General features: G+C 44.2%; 1 protein-coding gene across 1 annotated transcript; it reads right to left on the reverse strand.

The window, feature by feature from the left end:
• Positions 1-6,225: 6,225 nt before the first annotated feature.
• LOC121337634 (C-C chemokine receptor type 8-like) lies at positions 6,226-23,074 on the reverse strand. Its single transcript, XM_041407841.1, has 2 exons — positions 22,924-23,074; positions 6,226-7,869 (listed from the first exon to the last, which is right to left on the reverse strand). Exon 2 carries the CDS (start codon positions 7,858-7,860, stop codon positions 6,805-6,807), a length of 1,056 nt encoding a protein of 351 aa, XP_041263775.1. The 5' UTR covers positions 7,861-7,869; positions 22,924-23,074; the 3' UTR covers positions 6,226-6,804.
• Positions 23,075-24,252: the final 1,178 nt, after the last annotated feature.

Raw genomic sequence — 24,252 nt, forward strand, 5'->3', positions numbered from 1 at the left:
CATCCAGAGTCTTTGCATGGGTGTAATCTTCTGGGAATAGCAGAGGTAGTCCTTGACTTCTTCTCTCCCTGTCTTGTGAAACTGGGGCTTCCTTCTGCCTTGCTCAGGATCGATCTTTCTGGAGTCACCAAACTCCAAACAGTTCTAGGAAAGATCACAGGAGAAGTATTCCTTGGAAGACCTCTGTTCTATTTTGATAACCTGGGAGGTAAACAGCAGTTTTGAGTTTGGCATAATTGGTTTGGTGGATCCTTGTGGTGGTGAATGAATCACTCGTGACTGACCAGTGTATTCTAACTTGAGGACAAAAGCATGGTTTTGCACATATTGTTTGGAAAGAATTTTAGTTCTTTGTGCGTCCAATCTGGGTGCTTAGACTGAAGACAAGTGGACAAGTGTTTTCAGGCTGCCTGAGCCCCAGTTGCTCCAACCTTTGAAAATCAGGAATGGTCCCTTTCCAAAATGGTAATGCAAATAATCTGAAGCTTCAAAAGGTTTGAGCAAGATTAAAATACAGAAGGAAAAAAAGATGTATTCAAAGGAAAGGCAACACCTCATATCAGGCACTTAATTTTAAGCACCTGTGACTACATTTTGGACTGTAGCCAAATTACTATCATCTTATAGAGGACAGAGCCTGTTATAATTGACAGAACCCCCTGTCTTTTTCAGCCATGTTGAGACTCTGAAGAAATTCAGGGGAAAGAAATTGTATTTATTGGTATAGAAAGCATGGCCATTGAGAAGTGATTGTGAAAGGACAACAGGATGTCTCAGACTTATTTTATATGATATTACTCATAGTATCTTTCCTGTATGGGTTTAATGGGCTTTATAAACTTTAACTAATTCATATAACTTCCTAGGAGATAGAAGCAGAGGAATCCGTGGGAGAAAAGTCTCCCAAAGTCAGAGACATTGCCAGGAGACGGTTGCCATTTAAAATTAGGTTCTCCATCTCCATAAAAAATTAGAATGAACAGTAAAAAAAGAGTACATAAACTTTGGCATGCTAATCCATTTAATTCTAGAAACAGGGAAATACTCTTTACCAAAGGGAAGAATCAAAAAAGCATGAAGAACTTGTGCAACAAAACTCTCTAACTTCATCTGGAGCTTTCTACAAGCTGTCACAAAAGTACCACTGAGAGAGCTAAAGCAGGGGAATCAAGCCATGATGTGCTTATATTACTCCATCAGTTGCTGATGGTAAGAGAAAACAACCTTTTTGTGACAATAATGCCCTGTTATGTGCATACTGCAGTCAGGCTGTGGGGATACACTTAAAGGCACTGAAATAATTTTCCTTTTTTCTTGAAGAAGTATCTTTTCCTGTGGAGGGAAGGGTATGCTGTAGACAAGTCACTAAAGGCAAAAATATTGGTAATATTACCAACCAGCTTACCTAAATAGAAATGACTGGTCTTCAGCTATATGCAAGGAAAACTATAGCAAAGACGAGACCTTGCAGTTCATCTCATTTTCTAGGCTTTCCATGGAAGGAGAAATGCTGACTTCAGTCCCTGTTTTGAACCTGTTCAAGAATTTCAGGCCAAGCAGAACAGCATGAGGGAAGGTACATACTGAGGGAGTTGCTTTCCTGTTGCGCCAGTGTGCTTCAGCCACTTTTTATGATGAAATTGAATGAAGCAGATCTTTTGTGCTAAAAGAGGAATTCAATAAACATCTTAATGAGACCTGTGCTGCGGACTCCTCTCAAGCACCCTCACCCACAGCAGCTGCCATCAGACATTTTGCTGACTGTCTTCAAGTTTACAGGGACATGCATGTGGCAACTTCGTTTGGGCACAAGGAGGAGCACAAAGCAGACTTTTGCAAGGTCAGTTAGTAGGGAATTCTTTCCCAGCTCCTTCAAACTGGAAGGTGTAGGCTTCAGGAATCATCTCTCCCATCCTTACTTGGTCCTTGGCTAGCTAATCTAAGGGTTCGTTCTAGTCAAGGGACAGAGGCAGGTATTTGGAAGGGTGGCAAACTGTTTTAAGTTACTCCACCTTAGGCTGGAATTAGTCACCTTATCTAGGGAGCGCTCTTTAATGATATAAACAGCCTTAGGCAACAAGTTCAGCGTAGACAGCCAACCTGTGCATTGATAAAGCCTTCAGGTAACTCGAATGAGGACTTCAGGGCTTTTGGTGATGAGAAACCATTCACTTTGGAAAAAACATCAAGTAAAATACTTTTGTTTTGCTGTTCTTTGGGGTCGAGGTGATTTTTTAGCAGGTAAGCCTGATAATGCTGTCTACTTCCGTTGCTGAAAAGGAATAGATCTAAGGTAGATCTAAAGCCCAGGTGGTGATGCGCCCAGAAGCTGGAACAGATCTGTTATGGCACTGTGAAGACTGTGCTCTGCTCATGCCCATGAAAACTGCATGTGCTACCTATCACCTGTGGTAGTTTGTTTTTTTTTTTTAATATTTGAAATCAGGCAGTCTCTCCTGAGGTATAACTTAACATTTTCTCTGCCTGAGAAAGAAGCTTAAAAAAAATTAGGGCCAAAGGTTCTGGACATGAGCCACAACCTGGAGAAGCTGTGTCAGAACACTGTGACAAAGTGAAAGGTTTGTCAGCTAGCTTGAGAATCAGTGTGAAGGAGGAGAACAGGTTGAGTCTCTAGGGGGAGAGATGGACTGACCAGCTGACACTGCAGTGCACTGGGATGGATGAGAGAGGACACCTGGTTATCTTCTTCAGTCCAAGAGAAGGAAAGGAGCTGCTGACAGAGAGAGAGCAAGCAGCTGGGCACAGGAGTCATCTAAGGGCCACCAGAGTGGTGAGCACACCTCTGAGATTTTTTGGGTTCTTAAAGAAAGTTATAGCTAGGCACGCTTCAGAACTTAGTGGCATTATGAGGTCATTTCAGCAGAAATTGCAAACCACAGAAAGTTTTGTATCTCACTTCTGGGTTAATTTATTAATGTGTTTGGGGTTTGCACTGGATAATGTATTTTGGTACAACATATTTCTAATTAAGAACAGCAAAACCTGCACAAGGCAGAAGGTGGTGTGAGGTTGTTTCTGTAGCCATGGTTTTGGTGTAAGGACTACAAATAGTTGCCACGTAAGGCCACAAATGAGCAATGTCATTGATTTTGGCTATTCCAGCTATTCTCCTTTATAACTGGAACTTAAATAAGAAAAGGAGGTAATACATACTTCTTACCTGGATCTTTTTAACTCTGATGTCAAGCCCCAGGAAATATTATGGAATTTCCCAATGAGTGCTGTATCCTGCCACACTGAATTAGTGGTGGAACTCAAACATGTGGCAGATTTCTCGTAACCCTAGTGCGGGGTGGGCAAAATGGAGGACATTTGGAATTCAGTCTCACACCTTCTTAAGTTTGGGCTCTCCCATGGTAAGTCAACAGAACTGAGGAACACTGTGAAAGCTCTGAACTTGGCAATCATGGCTGGAGAAAAGTCAGGAGGAATCAGAAACAGCACCACAATATCCATTATTATTTTGCTTTTCTAACTGTCAGTGCACCTTTGCAGTGCTTTGCACAGCATTAGTATACTTCACTCACTTTGAAGGTTTGGGAGGTGTTTTTGAGGATGTGCACATTTGGCCAAGAGGCCTTGGAGTAGAGCAAGGTCAGACCTGGATAAGTTTACAGTGCCACAGGGATCATGCTACAAAAGGACAGAGAAACATGAGACAGAAAAGTCAGTGAAACATGTTAGATGAAAATCAATAGTTAGAAAGTTCAAACCCTTCAGGACACAAACAGTTCAGAACCAGGCAGGGAAGTGTTACTAAATGTGAAAAGTGATGTTCAGTAGTTTAACTGGCAATCTGGCATCAACTGTTTCAATACAGTTTGGTCTCTGGAGAAACAGTAATTGCTTTGGATGTGCAACATCTCATTAGATCTGTTCTACAAACAGCAATAATTTCCTTATTCAATCTCTTCTGAACAGTGATCACATTTCCACTAATTTAGTGGAACAAGATTGAGCTATATATTTTGGCATATATTTTCACAGTATCACACCAAGCCCCAGGAAATCTAGGTAACATTAAACCTGACTGTTACTTGGTGCTTTTGCAGTGGTGTGTGCAGTTGACAACATCTAAGCACATGAAAACTAACTGATCTGGTTATGAGTTGATTGCAAAATTTCTTTTACCAATTTTACTGTGTGTCAGAACCTTGAAACTGAGGAAATAGTGCAACTGCTACCTGCTTTATTCCAAGATTATTACACCTGCAGAGAAAAGTAGATTGTTGTTGACAAGTTTCTGCCTAAAAAAACCAAAGTATAATTGAAGAAGTGGCACTACCAGCTCATTACTATTATTATCCTGTTAATGTAGTGCTCTTTTCCAGAACTCTTTCAGAGCATACACGCGCAGAGATTTTGAACATTGTTTAGTGTCTCCATGGATTCTTTCCATCACATAAGAAGAGTAGCATGAAGTCTTGTGGTCCAAACCATTGTAAATAAAATTTCATGTTTAGAGAAGAGGCACAGTGCTTCTGGGTGCTCTGCTGTGTACAAGTGCTTTGGGGTGATGCTGGGTGTGTTTGTGTCCCTGTTCTGCTAGTTTTTACAACAAAAGGGGCAAAATACCTACATGTATCATTCCTTTTCACAGCCACATTATACAAAGGAGGAGTCTGCTGAAGGCAAAAGTGTCCTCAGAATCTGCAGTCTGGCTCTGTGAGAGATTGGCTGTGCTTGGGCAGAGGATGTGAGGCTTGGATCTACACTCCTGAATTCTTAAACACTGGTATTTTAAATACAGCAGTGGAAGATGGGGGGAGAACTCTTCAGTGAGCCCAGCAAAGCACTTTTTTTACTCTTTGGTTGAGGCTTCATTTGGGCTGAATTCTCCTACTGGACACACACACACAGAGTGTTATTTGTTATTTCAGTAGAAAATGTACCAAAAAAAAAAAAAAGAAAAGAAAAAGAAAAAAAAAAAAGAAAAAAAGAAAAAAAAGTAGAAACCAGAGTTTGATCCTTGTCTTGTAACCTGGAGAGAATCTTACTGCTCATTGTAAGGAAAGTGTCAGTGGGTGTGGGCTGGTCAGACAACATTTCCGTTATCCCTTCTTCTCAAAATATCAGTTAAAGTAGAATAAGTTCTGTTTTTTGTGCCTTCCTGATCTGAAAGATCAACAGGGAAAATGATGGTAAGTGTCAGTGAATGTTTTAAACAGAAATACTTTCATCCAAATTCCAAAATCTGGCCACAGAGAGAAGATACATGACCTGAGATGCTGACCCATGTTTCTTTTCAATCATTAAAGTCCCTATGCAGTCCAAAAAACCCACAGAAATGCACCAACAGAGAGCTTTATTTCTAAATAGAAGTTTTCTGAGAAGTAAAACAACATAATAATTGAGTTGCAGGACATTTCTTCTCCATTGAGGAATAAAACCTAGAAATGTTACTCATGCTATCTATAATAAAAGAAATAAGTATTTTCTATACAATATAGTTAATAGCAAGAAATTTTTGGCACTGAGCTTAAATTTTTCTCTTTTTTTTTTTTTTTTTAATTTTTAGGAAGGATAAAAACATGAATGTATATTTTCAGAAAGAAAGGTAGAATTAGAAAAAATATTTAAAATTTTTATTACCTTAAAAAATAAAATCTTTACAATATCCAGGCTGTGTTTTCCCTGATTTCAGATGTTCTCTTGATTAACTTTTAAAAATGTGTGTTTGCAGTAATACTACTGCGATACAAATGTTATTTTTTTCCCTGTGATTTTTTACTGGGATTTGGAGAACAAAGCTTCCTCAGCAGAAAAGTGGAGATAAGACTTATTTTGCTGAAGAGCTTCAGGGTGCCTCTCAATTCAATCAGATGCATTTATGTGATACCCACTCAAAAATGCGCAAAGTCAAAGTTTCCTCATCCTAATCAAGGCTTGTGAGTCATCAGGCAGACTATCAAGAATCAAGACAAAAAGGGTGTAGCTAATTTTTATCTGAAGAAAGCATTTTTAAAATGACAGAAAATGAAGATGTGGGAAAAGAGAAGGACCCTGCTTTGCTACAGGCCATTTTATGATGGTTACATTTAGCAGCGAGTGCTGGAGTCTCAAAGTTGGAGCTCCCACAGCTCCAGGGGTGACACAGAGCTCCCACCTGCTCTGAGGACAACATTTTCTAGTGTAGGATCCTCCACGAGTGACCAGTATAGGGGGCACCTGGAGCCATTGTTTTGTTATTTTTGGAGGCATCACTACCAAAGGCTGCTCTGGGTGACAGCACTTCCAAGGATTCCAGGGCTGTGTCCCTGGGACCATCCCACAACAAGCAGGATCCTGTGCTGAAGGGGCTTTTTGTCTGGGACCTGAGGCAAAGAGGAAACTGTGACAGTGTCTGAGGTGATTCCCTCTTTGCCATATGAAGCAATCCAATGCCTGTCCACTTCCCGCTTTCCAGAGGGGTGTCACACACTTGGTCCCAGGGATGTAGGGATTCACTTTCCACAAGGCACAGCATACTTGGGGTGAGGCAGAAGCGACGCGTTTGTCAGAGGAGAAAATAGATACTAGAGGAAGCAGCCTGCTTGTATTAAAGGAGCTCTAAAACTTAATTAAAATTATTCTGTGGCAATGTATGGCCACCATTTTACAAACCCACTGCTTCTCTTGGGAAATCAATGTCACAAGTTCTTATGTGGCAGGTCACAGCGTATCCCAGCAGAAGGCACAGGCATACTGCATCTCCCAGGGGATGCTGCACACATGGCACGACCTTCAGGACCACAGCAGACCTTTGGCCAGCCCCTTCACCAGCAGAAGGTGACTCAGGTGTGCTCACAGAACCCCTGCACTGTCAGACCAGCCAGAGAGCTGGGAGGGTGCCGAAAATGATTGTCCAGCCCCGGCACCTCCGGCAGGGCTGGCGAGGATGTGACCACAGGACTGAAGGAGTCCTTTGAGATGGGCCTTGAATGTCACTCCAGCGAAGGCGTAGATGATGGGGTTCAGGCAGCAGTGGATGAAGGAGATGGTTTCTGTCAGCTGCAGGGCCAGCGCTATCTGGGAGCTGGCCTTGCAGTCATTGATGACGTGCAGGCTCTGCAGAGTGTCCAGGAACAGCGCAATGTTGAAAGGAGTCCAGAAAAGGAAGAAGACAATGACAATGATGAAGATCATCTTGATCGCCTTGACCTTGTTCCGGTTTTTGCATTTTTGCAGGTTTTTTAGTATCTGAGTGTAGCAGCAAACAAGGATGCTAAAGGGAATCAAGAGGCCCAAGATATTGACTGCAAACTGAGAAGCAACCTTCCAGGTATTGTCACCTGGGGGGTACATGGGGACACACTGCCAAGCCCGCTCGATCTCCAGCTCCTGGCTGAACATGATGTTGGGTACAGAAGCCAAGCTAGCCAGCAGCCACAGGATCAAGCTGATAATTATGCCACAAGTGGTTGTCCGTATCCTCATGGCATAGACAGCATGGACAATTGCTATGTACCTGTCTATGCTCATGAGGGTTATAAACAAAATACTGCTGTAAAAACCTGTGTAGTAAATGCCAGCCATTATCTTACACATGGCATTGCCAAAAACCCACTGGTCTGAAGCGTAGTGGGCTTGGAAAGGGAGGGGCAAAACAAAGAGGAGATCAGAGGCTGCGAGGTTCAGCAGGCAGATGTCAGTCATTGTTGCCAGCCTTTTCCTGGTCAGGAGAACCCAGAGGACCAAGGAGTTTCCCAGGAGGCAGAAGACAAACACAAGGCAGTAAAGAATTGGCAGAAAGAGGGATTTAAACCTGCGAAAGTTGTTTCCTTCGTTACACGGAGCAGTGTTTTCATCGTATCCATAGTCATATTCTGTTGTGCCAACGAATTGGCTGGTGGGATTCATCTCAGATACCTGTGTAGGAAAGAGAAAGGATTAGAAATGTCTGGCTGTCCTGGCACAGCACTGCCATAGTGGGTTCTCCTTCTGTGTGGGCTGTGCTGAGCCTGTGGATCAGCCTCCAGGCAGAGGGGGACTACAAAATGCAGTTTTCGTCTCACTGGCTGGACGAGAACAGCTGTACCACCCAAAGGGCTGCCCTGCAGCCTGCTGATTGCTCCTACACAATCCTCCTGTGTGAGCTCTGGGATGCTCTTGTTTTTCCTGAAACTGCTTTAGTTCCAGTGGACCAGCCCCTCATCATTACAATGACAGGGAAAAATGCAGGTCTCTGAATAGTCACAATGATAAAAAAAATACAAATCCTGCATCTGATCTAAGGATCTCAATTTTCTTGTGCTCCCTGGGGTGGGGAAGTTTTTTGCCTGTAGCATAAAGATGCTCATAAGAGTGTTTTGCCTGATGAAGCTGTCACCAAGCTTCATAACCTTTTTTTTTAGCAGAGCTTATCAGGGCTAGGTACCGGCACAGAGGGCAGAGACATGCAAGCTACTTTTCCATGGGTGGGTCCAGGATTGCATACAAAAAGCTCTGCAGCAACAAGGAGTTCACAGGGCTGCACAGCAACACTTGCAGTGCCAAGCTCTGAGCTGCCACCAACCTCCAGGGCAGCTGGTGAGCAGCTTGGCTGTGCCTTTTGCCACAACACAGCAGCTTAGTTCTCCTGCCTGTTCTGTCCAGCTTCAGTATTCTAGCACAGAGAAAACCAAAACATAGCAGGAGTGGCTCCTTTCTCTCTCATTTCTGAAGAATAGCAATGAAGGTAGCCTCAAAATAGTAAAATAATCTGACATGCTCTCCAAGACTGACTCAGTGCTTCAGGCAACTTTTTCATTGTTTCAGATGTCAGTTCATGACCCCTATAAAAGCAGATCAGGTTTCCATACTTGAGTGTTCACGTTTTAAGAAATGATGATTCTTTCAAAAGAGTTTTATTTTTCACTAAGGCATTCATTTTCACTAAGACATTTGAAAGCTTAGGCTGTGCTGCACCTCTGGTGCACCTGCTTACAGGTTGACCACATCTTGAAAGAGCTTCAAAGACATAGAGTTTCCAGGAAAGAAGAATAATTTGCAGTAATCATTGCTGTTAAGATGAAGCAATAACATGGATGGAAGTGATAATTCTATAGAAGTAGATGATGTGCTCTCCTGAATTAAAGATTGCTGCCTGGAGATACAAATAGAGAGAGAACAGTGAGAATTTTTTGTATTGATAGGAAGGAATCACAATTCACCCCTTCTTGCCTGGCTGTGCTACCTGTGGGGGGAACAGAACGATCCATGTGTACAGCCCAGAGGAGTGCCAGTGTCCATCCTCTGCTCCAGGTATGGATGCTGCTCATGCCTCACTGACCTGCCTCAGCTTTCCTTGGGGCACCAGAACCTTTTCAATTGGTAAGCACAATGCAGAGAAAACTGTTACAAGTACAGCATTCAACCCCACAGAATTTCTTGTTCAGAAATAACAAATAATGAGAGAAAAGCCGTGCTGCAACCCACATCAACAGTGTAGTTCTCTACTACATTGAGCTCTTAGCTGTAGCTAGGACATCTGCATTATTAATTTTAACTTTGTATAAGGCATAAATCTTCAAATATTTAGTTGGTGAGTGACTAGATAATGTGGCTCTTCTTGCAGCAACAGATAAATGTAAAAAATGTTTCCTGCTAATCCTTTTGATGTGTGAAACTGATACACCGTGACTAAGTGATGCAGCACTGGCTCTCGCTTTTTAATTGTATGTCAAGGACCTCTTAAAAGCAGAGCATAGATTCAACTACCAAAACTAAAAAATATTCAAAAACCAATGAATACCTTGTTATAAATATATAGATCTATAAACATGTAGATAGATATGTAGAGATAGGTAAATCTAGATTTATAGCTAAAAAGCATCTACTTCCAGAAAAAATCAAGTGTTTTTCCTGGGCTAAACAGAGACCAGAGATGTTCTACTTCAGACCACCCTTACGCCATTAATGCCTTCAACAGCTCCCAACCAGGCCACAGCATTTTCCATTTTCCCCCCTCTCCACATCCCTCAGCAGAACAGTCCAACTGGAAAAGCAGTTTTATGGAAGGTATCAAGGGAGAGGTGGCTGCTGCAGATCCCCTGGTTGCCACAGTCAGCCCAGTAATAGCACAGTGAATATGGATGAACTTTACCTCTGGCAGCAGGAAGCCTCTACTCTCTCAGATGGCCCTGGCCTCTTCTCCTTGTGCCCTGCTGCTTGGGATCAGGGTTTTCCAGGAGGTCTACTTCGCTTTCACTTGGCTTGTGCAGAGGGCTGAGAATTTGTGATATGTGGCTGTCAAATGGGCAGCTGCCAGACACAGGATTGGCTTGGGGACAAATAGAAGATTTTGTATCTGTGGTAAACAGGAAAAGAGTGAGGGGGGTATCAAGCACTTTCTGTGAAACAAAGACCAAATGCCTCTCTTTAACACGGCAATGGGTCTTTTTAACGTGTTTGATAAACCCCCCTTCTTCACAGCCTCACCTGATTTACGGGAAAAATTAAAAAGTTCACATGTCTCCATCACAGGAGACACCCTAATAAATTTGCAGCTTTTTACAGAAGCTGATATATAATTTCCAGTTTTAGTTAGCATTATTTCGTTTTCTTCAGCTAGTAGCAACTTGTATCCTGCAGTCTGTTTATATCCCTACCCATTAAAAACTCATCAGTATTTTGAGCAAAAGAAGAACTCAAAGCTACTGATACCACTTAGCCATAATTTTTGAATCAGTTCTTATTTAGTGCGGGTATTTCAGTTTCTTTGCTACCTTGGGTTTTTTTTTTTTTCAAGTTTTTTTTATTTATTTGAGGATGGAAAAGGACAAAATATTGAAACAAAACCAGGTTTGATATTTTGTATTTTATTCAATTGCTTTAAATTACTTATGCTTAATGGAACACTAAAATTGTACATTGTGGTGCTTTATAAGTCAGGCAAATTATATACTTTTTATCCTTTAATCTCAACAGGCACAATTTTCCTGACTTTTAAGAGCACAGGGAAAACCAGAGGTTCACCCAAGAGGTCCCAAACGAGTATGTGGCAGATCCAAAACAATTTTTACTGAAGTTATTGGCATGTTCTTTGGTTGCAGTTCCAGCCCAAAGTACCTTCATAGGTTGTTGATTGTTGTTGCATAAGTGAGTAGTGAAAGAGTCTCAAAGAGAAGAAAACCTAAATAATGTAGGGGGAAAGAAAAATAAAAGTGGGAAAACAGGCTGAAGGAAAGAAGCAGTAACGTAATGAAAAACCTGGTACTAGTTGGTAGCACAGTCAGAAAAAACCTGTCCTGTAATGAGGTATTCAAAACATTAACAGTGACCAGGGCATCATCCTGCCTCCAAGTACCCAGCTGGCCTTATTACACAAGAGAGACTGGCTCCTCTTATTCTGTTTATATTTTTTTCAGAACTATTTTTTGAAAATTGTTGCAATGAATCTTTATTTTATTGTAGTCTATAGATATTACTTATATTATTAACAATCAGTCAGTAGTATGTCCTGATGTTACAGACACACAGTATGACATAATGTAGCTTTATTCTATTTAGGTTTATTTATATTTGTTTAAAAATAAATAAGGTCAGCCTTCATTATTGCTTAGGAACAAAACATTAACAAATTAAAGATGCCTCCTCTTCTATCATATGTTTTTTTTGCAATACTTTGGTTGATAAGTTATTAATACATATAAAAATAAACAATAGTTTGACATGGAACCAATAAAAGAATAAAACATTTCTGCATTTTAAAACATTCATACATATTCTAAAATTGAAAAAATCTTGTATTTTTTCTAATTTTCTGCTGCACAAATTATGATCTTGCAAAAAGATTTCAATTCATTCAAAATGCATAATTTAATTGAGACATCTCCCAGCTGTGTACTTTTACCAGCCACAATTCTGCACAGTCAGGCAAAGAGAGGCATGAAGCTCGGAGAGGCAGTAGGGAAATGCCCCGTGAGTTGCAGAAAACTGGAGCAAGCAAGAAGATGCAGATGAGCTAATAAGTGAGGAAAAGAGCTTGAATTCAAGAGAACAAAAGCTGAAAGAGAAGTGAGCAGGCCTGGTGACTGATATGGCTGGAGGATGGCTGGGCTGGCTGCTGTACTTTGGGCACACCAAAGCACATGGATAACAGCCTGGTAATAAGGAGAGGGAGGAAAAAGTTGTGTTGGTGCCAGTGTTCTGGAGAAAACAGTAGAATTATGGAGTCTGATGCAACATTTCCAAGAGTAGCTCTGCTGTGTTTTGGGAAGTGTTATACAGGTGTGAGTCCCTGGCCCTACCTGGCTTTCAGGAAGGTTTATGTGCCTGCAGCTGCTTCTGTGGTGGTTTGTGTTCCTGACACACAGCTGAAACCTGAGCTTTTGTCAGCAGAGAAAGGGAATTTTTGAAAGGAGGAAGAGGATGTCATTTGTCAAAAGCAGTGAAAGGAAGGGAGTAGAGATGAGTTTAGGAAAGGTGCTGGTTTTGACTGGCAGGTGTGAGCATGGGTGGGAGGTAAAACCCACAGGGCTGGGCTTGAGAACTGAAGAGAATGTAATTACGATGTTGGCTGAAATGGAGATAATTACAATGATGAAAACTAATAGGAGATGCCTATGTTGGGGGACAGGGAAAACCCACAGACAGATTTTCTTCTTCTTCCCATGTTGAGCCCTACTGGTTCTCCTACAGGCAATCCAAGAGGGCCTTGGACAAACAGAACCCTGCTGAGCTGAAGGACAGTAGAGACAAATAACCACCAGCGTGTTCACAGACGTGGGGTGCTGCAAGACACAGGTGTGCTGAACTTCCCTTGAAAGATCAGAGGAAGATATCTGGTTGAGGGAGGAGGAGAGGTACACATTTCCAATTTCCTTCATATCAGCTATGAGCAAGGCTGTAAGGACTTGTATCCTTCCCAACACTTTTTCAGTCTATGAGTAGCAAACACCAAGCCCTGAGTTACACAGGGGCTACACAGTCAAACCTGAATTTTCTACCAAGCCAACACACAGCCCTTTGTATTTCACGTGAGGAGGATAACAAAGAAAATGTGGTAAACCAGCAAGAGTGTTAAGACAGGAACACAGAAGTTAAAGGTCATCTGCACTCGAAAGTGCTAAACTCTGACAGAAAGTGGTGCAGAGAGGCTGCAAGGTGGCAGGACAGGCAGTGCAAGGGCTCAGGGTGGTAAAGCAAGATCATGGAAAGGAGGTAGTTGCTACATACAGACAACCCAGTGAAGACATGGCCAGGGGAAAAGAGGATTTTCTATTTTCTCACCTTCAAAGAGTACAGAGTACAGCCATATGACAGCAATATTTACCCCCTTGGGGTCAAGTGAGTTTGCTGCTGGGGCACTGGGGCTGTGGACCCAGCTTGCTGTGGGAGGAGAGACAGGCAGCTGGTATAGAATGGTCCTTGGTTAAATGTCTGAAGGGAATGCATCATCAGAGGCTCTCATAGCCAGGGATAGGACAGCAGGCACTGGGCAATCCCCCCCAGGGCCTCAGGATGTTCCCAAGGTGCTGGGTGGCAGCTGAGGAGCAAGAAGTTCTCAAATCTGCTTGTTAAGATCCTAGACAAAATCAGACAGAGCTTTCTTCTCCAGGAGCCCTGACTGCTAGCCTGCAGTGTCCCTGCAGCTCAATTTTAGCTGGTCCCTGACACCAGGGCTAGTGATTCTCTCCATACTCCTGTGGGATTTCCTGTGGGAAAGAAATACCTTACAGCAAAACAGAGACATCTGGCTGTGGGTATCCTGGTGCTCCAGCCTAGGGCCATTTTGGGTCCATGCAGCCATTTAGTACTGTGAGTTCAGAGGGGAGAGAGCAGTACGGCATCACCACTTTCTGAAAAGGCTAGTGCAGGCAGTCCCCATTCAAGTTTAAAAACACAGCAAAAATATTGCTGTATGAGGAGCTTTCTGTTTTGTCTGCTGATGTTTTGGCAGTGGCTGACAGGGTCAGCCAGCGCAGCCACCACAGCCCCAGAGGGATGGCAGGGCTGGGGAGTCTCCAGTGTCTGTGAACCACACTGATCACATTTCCCTTTCAGCTGCCACCACAGCCATTCCTTTATTTGCACTCAAAGCTGCAGTTTCTGCTGTTTTATCTTCTGTCAGAAAAGTTGCTTTAGTGTAGGAAAAACTCCCATGCAAGCCTTCATATAGCTGAAGACACTTGCAGCCCAAAAGCGATCAGCACATTGGAGTAAGGCAGAGTTCCACTCCTCCAAACTACTCAGAGCCCCAGGGTCAAGGAAGCAACGCTTCACTGCAGGACTGTGTTATACAGAAAGAAGGTGGCAAATGCTGTAACCAAAAGGAATCTTGCTGTGAGACAAACAGCATGGCCACACCTCCAGCTCCTACAGCCAGAAATGATCACTGGCAGTGGTGACACCCCTTACACACCAGCTCAGCCTCTGGCATCAGTCCCAGAGGGTTTCATTATCCTGTGCCGTCCCTGCAGCTCCTCAGCCTGGGGGTGGTGGTCAGCTGAGCTCCTGCAAAACCCCTATGCCTGCTCTTGTAGGAACTTCTCCTTCTTCCTACAGATGGTCTAGATGAAATGAGTTTGAACACAGAAAGGAAACTGTAGTTGCCACAGAAACCACCAGCAAGAGCTTGCTTTGGCCTCAAGCCCCGGTATCGCTCTTGTTGTTCGCCAAGGTGGATAGGAGGCACCTTTCTGGTAGCAGCCATTAGGAAAATATGGCAAAAAAAGCAGAGTGGGAGAGCCTACCTGGTAGGATATTTTCCAAGAAAAGGTTGAAGATTTCCTGGATCTGCTTGCTATCATAGCACCCATCTAGAAAGTGAAGGACACGTTTACCTCAATGTGATGCTCAGCTTCCACCTATCTCAGAGCTGTGGTAAGCAGCCAAGTCAGGTGCTGTTATCCAAGAAGATCACTTGCCTCTGCCTTTGCTCAACAGCAAAATAAAATAAGTTTCTTAGTCAAAAGGAGGCCTTTCCCTTTCAGATCTGGTCTCAATTTACATCTCAGAGGTTTTACTGTGTCATATTGGAAGAGGGAAGAGAAGACTTAGTTCAGCAGAGGAAAACAAACAGTGTTAACTGCAATAGGGGTTTACAGGATGTTCAGAGATGCTGGGTTGTTCAGCTGAAATGCCTTGCAAAATACCAGCAGTCATCACTGTTAGAGAGAAAAACAATGAGGACGGCTCAGTTTTGTAGAAGGCAGCAGTGGAGGGTCAGGGTGAGTGTGTTCTCTGCAGCGTCAGAGCAGCCTAGCAGATAGTGCTTTGATGACTGTCCCACTCAGATTCCTCCTCCTGGCTATCTCTCTGTCCCAATAAACCCCTCCTAAGTGCCTCTGCTGCCTGTATGGACCAGCAACTGCCCTTCCCCAGCTGCAGCTCCTCAGTGAATGCACCTTGCACCCCTCTTCCTTAGGGCAGCAGGGGTGGACAAGGGGGACCCCGAGCCCTGGATGTCCAGGGCTGGCACTCACCTGTGAGGTACAAGAGGAAATGCCACATAGGAGCTATCTTTTGAGGAATTCTTGCCTGCTTTAGTTATTTCACAATGTTTGGGTCTATTAGCATCAGCTATCAACACACCATCTTAGCAGGACCGTATTATCTTAACAAAAATTCATTTCATCAGACCACTGCCAATGTTGAGGTAAAAATCTGTCATATGGCAGAATGGTTCACTTCCTTTTCTTGAGAAGAATAGCATATTTGTATGTCCTTGTACAAAGAGGGGGGGAGTGAGACTTTGTGACCAGATAAGATTATGAGTGATGGGTTTTTTGACATCAAAAAAGTATATTTTTGTTGACTAAAATATCTCTGAAAGTGCCAAGTTGTTTGGGGGAAGTATTTGCCCCCTCCAAATCAAGAAAAAAGGGAAGAACAATTGCAATACTTTATTCTGAGAAGACTCAGACAGAACACTGTCATTTTTCATTTTCAAAAGTGTCATTTTCAAATATAGCATTTTGCTTTATAAATAACCTCTTCTTCTAACCCTTCTTTCTCAAAAACTTCAAAGCTTCAAAAACTTTCCAGCTGAACTAAGATGTGTCTGTTCTGCTGATAGCAGGCAGAAATTTTTATTTTTCTTCTCAGCTTGATCAGCAAAAAAATTTGACACCCTCCACTAAAATGTGGAGTTGTATTACCGTAACAAAGTGCTTGTGTATGCAGACATGTACAAATGTGCACCAGAAAAACCTACTGGGCATTGTTCTGGCTCTCTCTCCTGCAGCAGATGCTCAGTGCAATAAAAAGGTCTGTGAGCCAGAGAATCCTCCAAAAACTGTTGCTGAGTTTGTGTAGGAGTAGCAGCTGGAGGTGTTTGGTGGGGCCTGGACCAACCCACTCTGCTCCATGCTCCACTTTTGGCTGCCAGCACCGAAGCCACAAGGATTATGGCTCTGACAGCTGCAGCCTTGCACAATCATTTGGTTTCACCCAAGCAGAAATCAGTGTGTTGCAAAACCCTCAGCACAGTGACTTATTCATAGTAGTGTCAGCAGTGAGTGGAATTGTCTCACCCAAGCGTTACAACAGGGTAATTGTGGACACAAAGGAGTAAACAAATACATCGCTTGCATATGGAGTCTTTGAGAACAAAAATCTTCTCCATCTGTCCCTTACTTGATGCTTTTTTTTTCCTCACCCTGGAGCGCTTAGGTTTTTAAACCTTTGCTGTCCCAAACCTTTGGCTCACCACAGGCACCTCTGGGATTTGCATCTGACAGTGCTTTGGCCGAGGGTGGAGAGCAGAGAAGGCTGCAAGCAAGAATCAATTAGAACAGAGAAATCACAGAAGACAGGGCTGCATGGGACACTGGGCCATCATCGAGTCTGTCCCCTCTCTTGAAGGCAGGGGCAGTGTCCCACTGTCCCACTGTTACTCTTCCTATGCAGCTGTCCCACCTGTTCCTACAGCCCCTGCTTTCCCCCAGCTTCTCCTGATGAACCATCCTAGTGCTTCTCCAGATTCACTCCTGGTAAATTTGTCTTCATCCAGAACTGTCCTGGTATAATTTAAGCCAGTTATTTACCTTAGCCATGGAAGAACAATTACTTCTAGCTATTTTAAAATATTACAAGACAACATTTTCCTTCAGTCTTAACAGCTCACAATTAATGTTTTTTCCTCTGAAGTCATGCTTTCTAAACTGTTAATTGTAGTTTCTGTTCTTCTTTGGTGACTGTCCAATTTTTCTTAGTCTTTTTTTGCATTGCAGTGCCCCAAACTGGCAAAGCAGACTGGAAGAGTCATCTGTCTGGGGTAGCTGTTTTCTTTTGCAGTCAGATAGCACTGATGAATCACAGTTGTTTCGTGCTGGAATTCAGCACCCAGATGCTTTCCCCACAAGTGCTGCTTTCCCCAGAAGTGCTGCTCTCTCCAGAAGTGCTGCTTTCCCCAGAAGTGCTGCCTTCCCCAGAAGTGCTGCCTTCCTTATGCTGTGTCTGTGGCCTCAGCTGACCCTGCCCGTGGGGAGAAGTGGTCACTTGTCTTTAATGCACTGCAGCCCATTGCTGCCAGGCTTTTCCATCTGTCAAGGCCAATTTAAGCAGTCATCCTGTCCCCCAGTACATTTGTACTCCTTCCCAATATGAAGGCATGTTTAAAAGTAGCAAAATCATGCACCAGAGCTTCATTCAGAGCAGCAAAGTGCAGCAAGTGCTGGTTTGTGCAAGGGCGGGGTGCAGTCCTGGATGCAGAATCCTTCTACGCTGAGAAGGATGAAACTTTGACAAGAAAGTCTCACAGATATGTATGCTTAGCAGAAAGATTTTTGAATGTAGAATCTGAAGAAGGAATAGAGATGGAAGCAAGTTTTGATATAGAAGAAAAGAATTGCTGAGCCAGTCTTACTGGATAACCAAGGAGGCAAAGGGTATGTTAGTTAGAAGGGGGTTTTTATGACTTAGAGCAAAAGATAAACCCACCTCAAACAAGAAGATGTTTTTACCAAGCAGAAAGATAGCACAGGCAAAAAAATTCAGCAGATGTTGCAAGTAGAAAAAAGGTCTCAGAATTTTCCACTTCAAGAAAACTGAAAAACAACTTCTAGCTTAAACTGTAGTGTACTAACTTTTAGTGATTGGAGAATAGTAACATTAATATGGTAATTATAGTAGTTATGATGAGCTATAGATAAAAATTAAAGTATTCATTGGTTCTACTGTATTAAGATGCTCAGCAAAGAAAAGTATATAATGCATTTGTAACTTAAACTCAGGGTCTCCAGGCCTGCCTGCAGCTCAAGCTGGCAGCTGTGGACACAGGCTCTGTCACCCACGACCCTGGACTGCTGTAACATCTTGGATAAAATAAACTGCTTTTAAAGAGCTGCCTGGAGTCCTGCATCCCTCATTATGACTCTTACACTTCTGGGCAGCTCTCCTGTCCTGGCAACTACTCAGGAGTTTGTCTGAGCACTCGTGCACCCACGAGTTTGTTTGAGGTGCTCAGAAAGCTTGCTTAGCTCTGAGGCATGGGATACCACTGCTTTGCCAGGTGGCATGAGCCTGTAACTGAGGCTGATTTGACATAGCTGCCTCTTGGCAAATCTGTATCAGCACCTACTCTTTTCATTCTCCTGCAGCCTGCTTATTCCTTCTAGTGCTTTTGTAGCAACTCTAATTGCACTGACTGGCATGTAATTCCTTCTCTGGCATAAGCTGATGGATCATCAAGGGTCCCTGTGTTTACTGGCTGCCCAGAGCTCACCACCACACCTTGCCACTGGCCACACTGGCTCAGAGCAAAGGTGGCCACCAGCCACCATCACCACTGCTGGGTGGTCTTGCACCAGGAGCACCCAGCTGTCCCACCCTGCCCAGCCCAGCCTGGGCACAGCTCTGGCCCCAGCACTGAGCCAGGCAGTGCCTGTCAGAGACCACTGAAAAGCATAAGTGGCTGCACCACTTCTGCCTCTCAACCAGCCTCAGACCCAGTGGCTGTGATGAGCCAGGAGGACTCAGGGTGGGAAACTCTCCATGTGGGTACTAGGGCCTTTGTCTCTCTCCATTTATGCTGCAGGAGCCTCCTCTGGAAGAAACTCCTGATGATTATCAGGTTTTTAAAGGAAAAAGGTAAAACACATGAAATCATGCTCCTAAAACAGGGAAGTCTGTGTAGTTTAAAACTGGGTTGATGACTCAGGAGCCCTGGATTCAAACCTGCACCCTGCCGCTGGCAGGCTGCTCTCAGCATGAAAGCATCACTGAAAGCCGGGCATCCGGCATTTCCCATCCTGACCACAATGGCTGCAGTCTCAAATCTGTGTGGCATTGTCCTGTCTCCCTCAGGCCTCTGCCCTGGCCAGGGGCATGGAAAGAGGCTTTGTTGGAGTAACACACACCTATGCTGCTGCAGTATGAGCAGAGGTGTGAGGAGAGCTTGGCAACACCACAGATAAAGCTTTGTCTGAGTCGCTGGTAAACAGGAAGCTGATGAACAGCTTTACTATTTTTCTTAGTTTTTTAGGTTCTTTTGGTCTGATTTTCATAGCTATTCTTTTTCACTTACTTCATCTCAGGAAACACATTTTTTCTGCCACCTCTTGCAGGAAATGTGCAAGATACCTAGTGTTGAAAACCTCAAGGTTTGCTCAGCCCTCTCTATGAGAGGTGATGAGTCAAAGGGTCTGGCAATGAGGGCATCAGAATGTCTTTAGCAAAAGCTCGAAGTGTAAGGGTCAAAATCACAATGATGAACATAAGGCTGAAAGAGTTTGACAATGCAGAAAGCAGACACTAACACACTTTTGTGCTGTGTTCAACCTGTGGAGTCTTTTCACCAATATCAGAGAGAGAATTTCAAACCTTTCTGGTCAAGACAGCCAGGGGCAAAGGTCTCTAGCAAGGAGTGGCACCAGGCTCTTGGGAACTCATTTTCCACACCAAAGACCCACCCTGCTGTCCACACCAGGCATGTCCACCATCCACACCACTGCCAACGAGCAAAACAAGCACATATCCTGCTGTGCTGGATTTGTGAGCCAGAGTGTGGTGGAGGAGAGGGACAGCCCTTGATCTCAGGGTCCAGACACACCACGAGCAAGCAGGGCAGACTGTTCTACTGTGCATCAGATACTCCTGTCTTGTCTTAAGCCGAAGGCAGCAGTGCAGGTACAAAACCTGCAGGGATCAGTGCTCACCATGTTTAAATTCTCTCCTGATCCTGCACGGTGCTGCTCAAGAGAACAAGGAAATACAGAAGCCTCTGCTGCTTACAGGGAGGCATGTAAAGGCTTCAGCAGCAGCAGCCTGGGGCTGCAAATGTGACTTTGGCTGATCATGCACTGACAGAAAGGGGTCTTTTTGTGCTCACTTTCCTATGTGCTCCTCACCACAGCAGTGCAGAGGATCCCTTAAGCTAGGCAGAATAAAACAGATTCTCACCACCTACACCATCCTCCTCTCCTGTGGGCTGGGGAGGGACATGCATAGCTCAATGAAGATAATAGATATGGCCTAAAATGTTCAAAAAATAACAAATCTAGCAAGAAGCTGGGTTGAATAAGAGAAGGACGAGTCACTTTCCGGTATGCAGATGTGTGGGTCAGGTTTCCTTCTTGACATCAAACTGCAGCTTTATTTTTTTCTGGTGTGGGTTTCAAATGAGTGGGATAAAGCAGAAGAGCTTTTCCACTGCATAGTTAAAATCTCGTTTTTCCTTTTACAAAACACAGTTTGGTTTTCTTTGCTGACTTTTCTGATAAGCTCAAATAATTCCAAGGACCAGTAATTTAAGACATCCTACGTTGTAAGTTGGTAGGCAGGAGAGTAAAAGGTCAAAAGTTTCATTAACCTTTTGAGAGTCTTTCTGAGCAGGACCTAACTCAAGACCAGACCTAATTCATAGCCAAGAAAAATGGTAATGTGTCCATATTGCTTGGACAGAACAAAGGACATCTGAGAAATCCCAAAGTCAAGAGCTGAGTCACAGTACTTCAGGCACTCTTTGAAGAAAAAGAAGTCTCTTGATTTAATCTCAAATGATGTTCAAAACAAAAAAAAAAAATAGTGGTTTGGATGTTTAAGTTTCCTTAATCCAAAATGCTGTCTGCTTGTTTTACCTTTATTCTATCAAATATGTGCAAAGCGAGCAATTCCAAACTTGGAAAAGTCTTCCCAGTGTCAGCTTTCTTTAAAGAAGACCCCAGCATGCAGACTGGGGCAGTCAGCACTGGGAAACCTTTGTACCTCACTTTGTCAATGAGAGTTGCCATAAGCTGGGATAAAGTAAGCTTGTCTTTTTGACTATTTAGGACTTTTATCAGCAAAATGGGTCTGAAGGTGGAACAAACCAGCCCTCATTTGTTCCCTGTGTGGCTCACTTCAGCTTGGAAAATTTAAAGCAAATTTAAAACAGAAATTCTTCTCTGTAACATAAATAAAATAGATCCTCAGTCGAAGGCAACAAAGTGAAATCACATTATAAAAAAAAAATATGCACAATGTTTTGGGGTTTTCTTTGCTCTTTGAAATGTGAATTGGTGTTGTGATAAGTCATCAATCAGCCGCTGACCACATAAACCAAGGGGGTTAACACTTAATGTACATCCCAGTAAGGCATGTTGTTCAAGAGTATGAGTGTGCTCCCATCATGATTTCATTTATGCTCTTGCTGTTTAGGTTGGTGTAAAACACACCTCTTTGCACAAAACAAGGAAGTGACTGCACAGGAAAATTACACATGGTCTCCAGACTCTCTAGAAACTTGTGACAAAATAGCATCATTAAATCACTGGGATTGTTAAAAACTCAGTCCTGGCAATATCTGCAAGTCTGACATCCAGCCTTGCTTTTAACACAAAGTTGGTTTTCAGTTAACCTTATGTCTAGAATCCTAAGCTATGGTCTGTCTTGAGGTGCCGGTGGCTAACAAGATCACACAAATGGCCTTCAGGTGTTACACAGCCCTATCAGAAATAGCACTCAGCACCCTCCATCCTGGTGATCCCAAGGGTGTTTGGTGATCCTCCAAGAAAATCTTCGGGAAAAAATAATTCAGACAACCAATAAAAAACAACAGAGGAACCTCGAAAGGATTTGGGATTCATAGAGGTTGGTCTAGCAAAACAGCCATAACTCCAGTTGGCACAGCTCCACGGCTGTGCTGTCCTGAAGCATTCCAAGGGGCACTGCAGGGAGCTCTGCCTGCTCTGTCTGAAAATCAATCTTGTTCAAAATACAAGGGCATCCAATCTTCCACTAAACAAAAAGTTTTCAGCAGCATCAGCAAGTGACTGTCTCACTGTGCATGCAGGGCTGAGCCACAGGCTCTGGGGAAGAAGCAGCTGGGCAGGCAGCTGCTTCCTACTGCTGCCCTGACATCCCACTGTGGCTCCTTCGTGGCCACTGAGAGCACATTGCATTGCAAGGAGGAGCCTTACCTGTGGTGTGACAACAGAGGGCAGGGAATTGCTACATGCAGAGAGAAAATCCTGCCTGCCATAAAAAGCAGCCAACTCTGCTGGCAGTGAGGGACACACAGGTCTTACACTTCATTTGAAGTGTTTTCAGAGAACTACACAGGAGAGAAAGGATCACACACGTTGGCCATCACCAAAGTGTGAATACACAGCTGAAAACCTGAGCTGAAAACATCCCCAGCACACTTGTGTTTCACATCCTCTCTCATCTCCAGCACAGGCACTATAGGGACTGGATTACCAAAGGTGAGAGGGTGCTGATGCACCAGGTTATCCAGAGCCATGGATGCAAAAATACAGGGATCAGCCAGGGAAGAAGGAGTGACCAGCTTTGAACATAGCCTCTTCCAAGACAGTGCAAAGACAGCTGCAGGAGCAGCAATTAGGCTTCCTGGAGTCCCAAAAAACAACAGAGGAGCATCAGAAAGAAAACAACAGGCTGTCCTAAAGATACAATATCACCACTGGTCAGCCCCCTTGTAGCAAAGTGCCAAGGTTTGGGAAGATTTTCCTCAGTGCTTGGTAGGTAAAGCAAATTGCCATGCCTTTGATCATTACCTACCTCTCAGCTTGGCTTTGCTTCAGTGCCTTCCTCCTCCTCCTCCTCGTCCGACAGCGTGTGCTCTAGCAGGACCTGTGCAGGAGCCTGTGAGGGAGCAGCTTTCAGTGCTGTGGTGTGCTCAGTGGTTGCTGGCTCCTGAGGCTGTAGGGATGCCCAGATGGAGCTGGAAGCTGGCATGGGGACAGCACCGGCTGCCTTTGGGCATTGATGTTCCCCCCCTAAGCAAATAGTCAGACTTTTTCAGTCCAGTTTTCTGGAAAGAGTGTTTCTGTATGTTTTAATATATGCGAGCTGTTGTCTCCCTGACCGCTGCAGCTGTTACCCAGCTTCTCTGTCTCTAATTGTGAATGTGGTCCTAGACTGCCTACAGATTTCACGGTACGTGATTAAAACGGGCAAAATGCTCCATGTTGGAGCAATGCCGGAGTAGGAAGCACAGTGTGAGTTCCTCAGTTCAGACAGCTACATGTTAGGGGTTTTTACACTTGCACAGCGTCTTTCCCTGTGTCCCATCTACTCTGAGTAGTCCTTTCATCTCTACTGGACCCCACCAAGGACATCAGGGGCAGCCTCAAGCACAGGATGGCAAGGGCTATACAGGCACTCAGGGAAGAGCCAGAGGAGGAATACAGACAGCTGTATGGCACCTGTTCTGGGGCTCACCAGCTCATGGCAAAATGCAGCCTGGTGGTGCCTGTGCTGCCCACAGCCCTCCAGCAAGGGACGTCTCCACAACACAGCAGACAGTCCATTGAGTGCAGCCATTCCTGTGCCAGCCCCTCACTTCTGCATGAAGCTGCTTGTCTGCCTTCGCTAGCATGGATTCAGCAGTGGAGCACAAGCCTGTGGCATGCTGAGGGGAGATCCAGGGAGGCCACAGGCAGCCAGGGACAGGGCAGAATGGTCAGTGCAGCACTGAGAAGGAAACAGAATGCAGGCAATGAGGATGAACATCTTGCCAAACTTCTTTTTCTGTGCCCTCAGATGCTCCAGTGTCTCTTCCTCTTCTGCTGCATCACACTGACCCCAGAAATCAAGCTCTGCTACCTCCATTGCCAGCTGGGTGTGGAGCTGTCCTTCTGCAACTACCTAACCCTTAAATTTACCTAGTGTAAGCAGAGAGCAGGATCTGGGCCCCCAGCACGTGGCTAGTTCCCCTTTGTGCAAAGCCAGTTTGGCTGTGTGCCCCGGCTGCCACTTTTGGCATGGCAGCTGTGCAGCTGCCTGGTCTGCAGAGCTGGGGGCAGGACTCCCACAAGCCTTCTGCTCTGCTACCAGCTCTTGTCAGTTCCTCCTCACATGCCCTTCAGAAAACAGGGCAAAACCACC

This window comes from Onychostruthus taczanowskii, unplaced genomic scaffold (assembly GCF_017590055.1).
Source record: "Onychostruthus taczanowskii isolate IOZ18803 unplaced genomic scaffold, ASM1759005v1 scaffold28, whole genome shotgun sequence".
NCBI classification, from domain to species: Eukaryota; Metazoa; Chordata; class Aves; order Passeriformes; family Passeridae; genus Onychostruthus; species Onychostruthus taczanowskii.

Coding starts and splice junctions, on each gene's coding strand:
- LOC121337634 (XM_041407841.1), bottom strand. CDS start 7,860: ATGAATCCCACCAGCCAATTCGTTGGCACAACAGAATATGACTATGGA.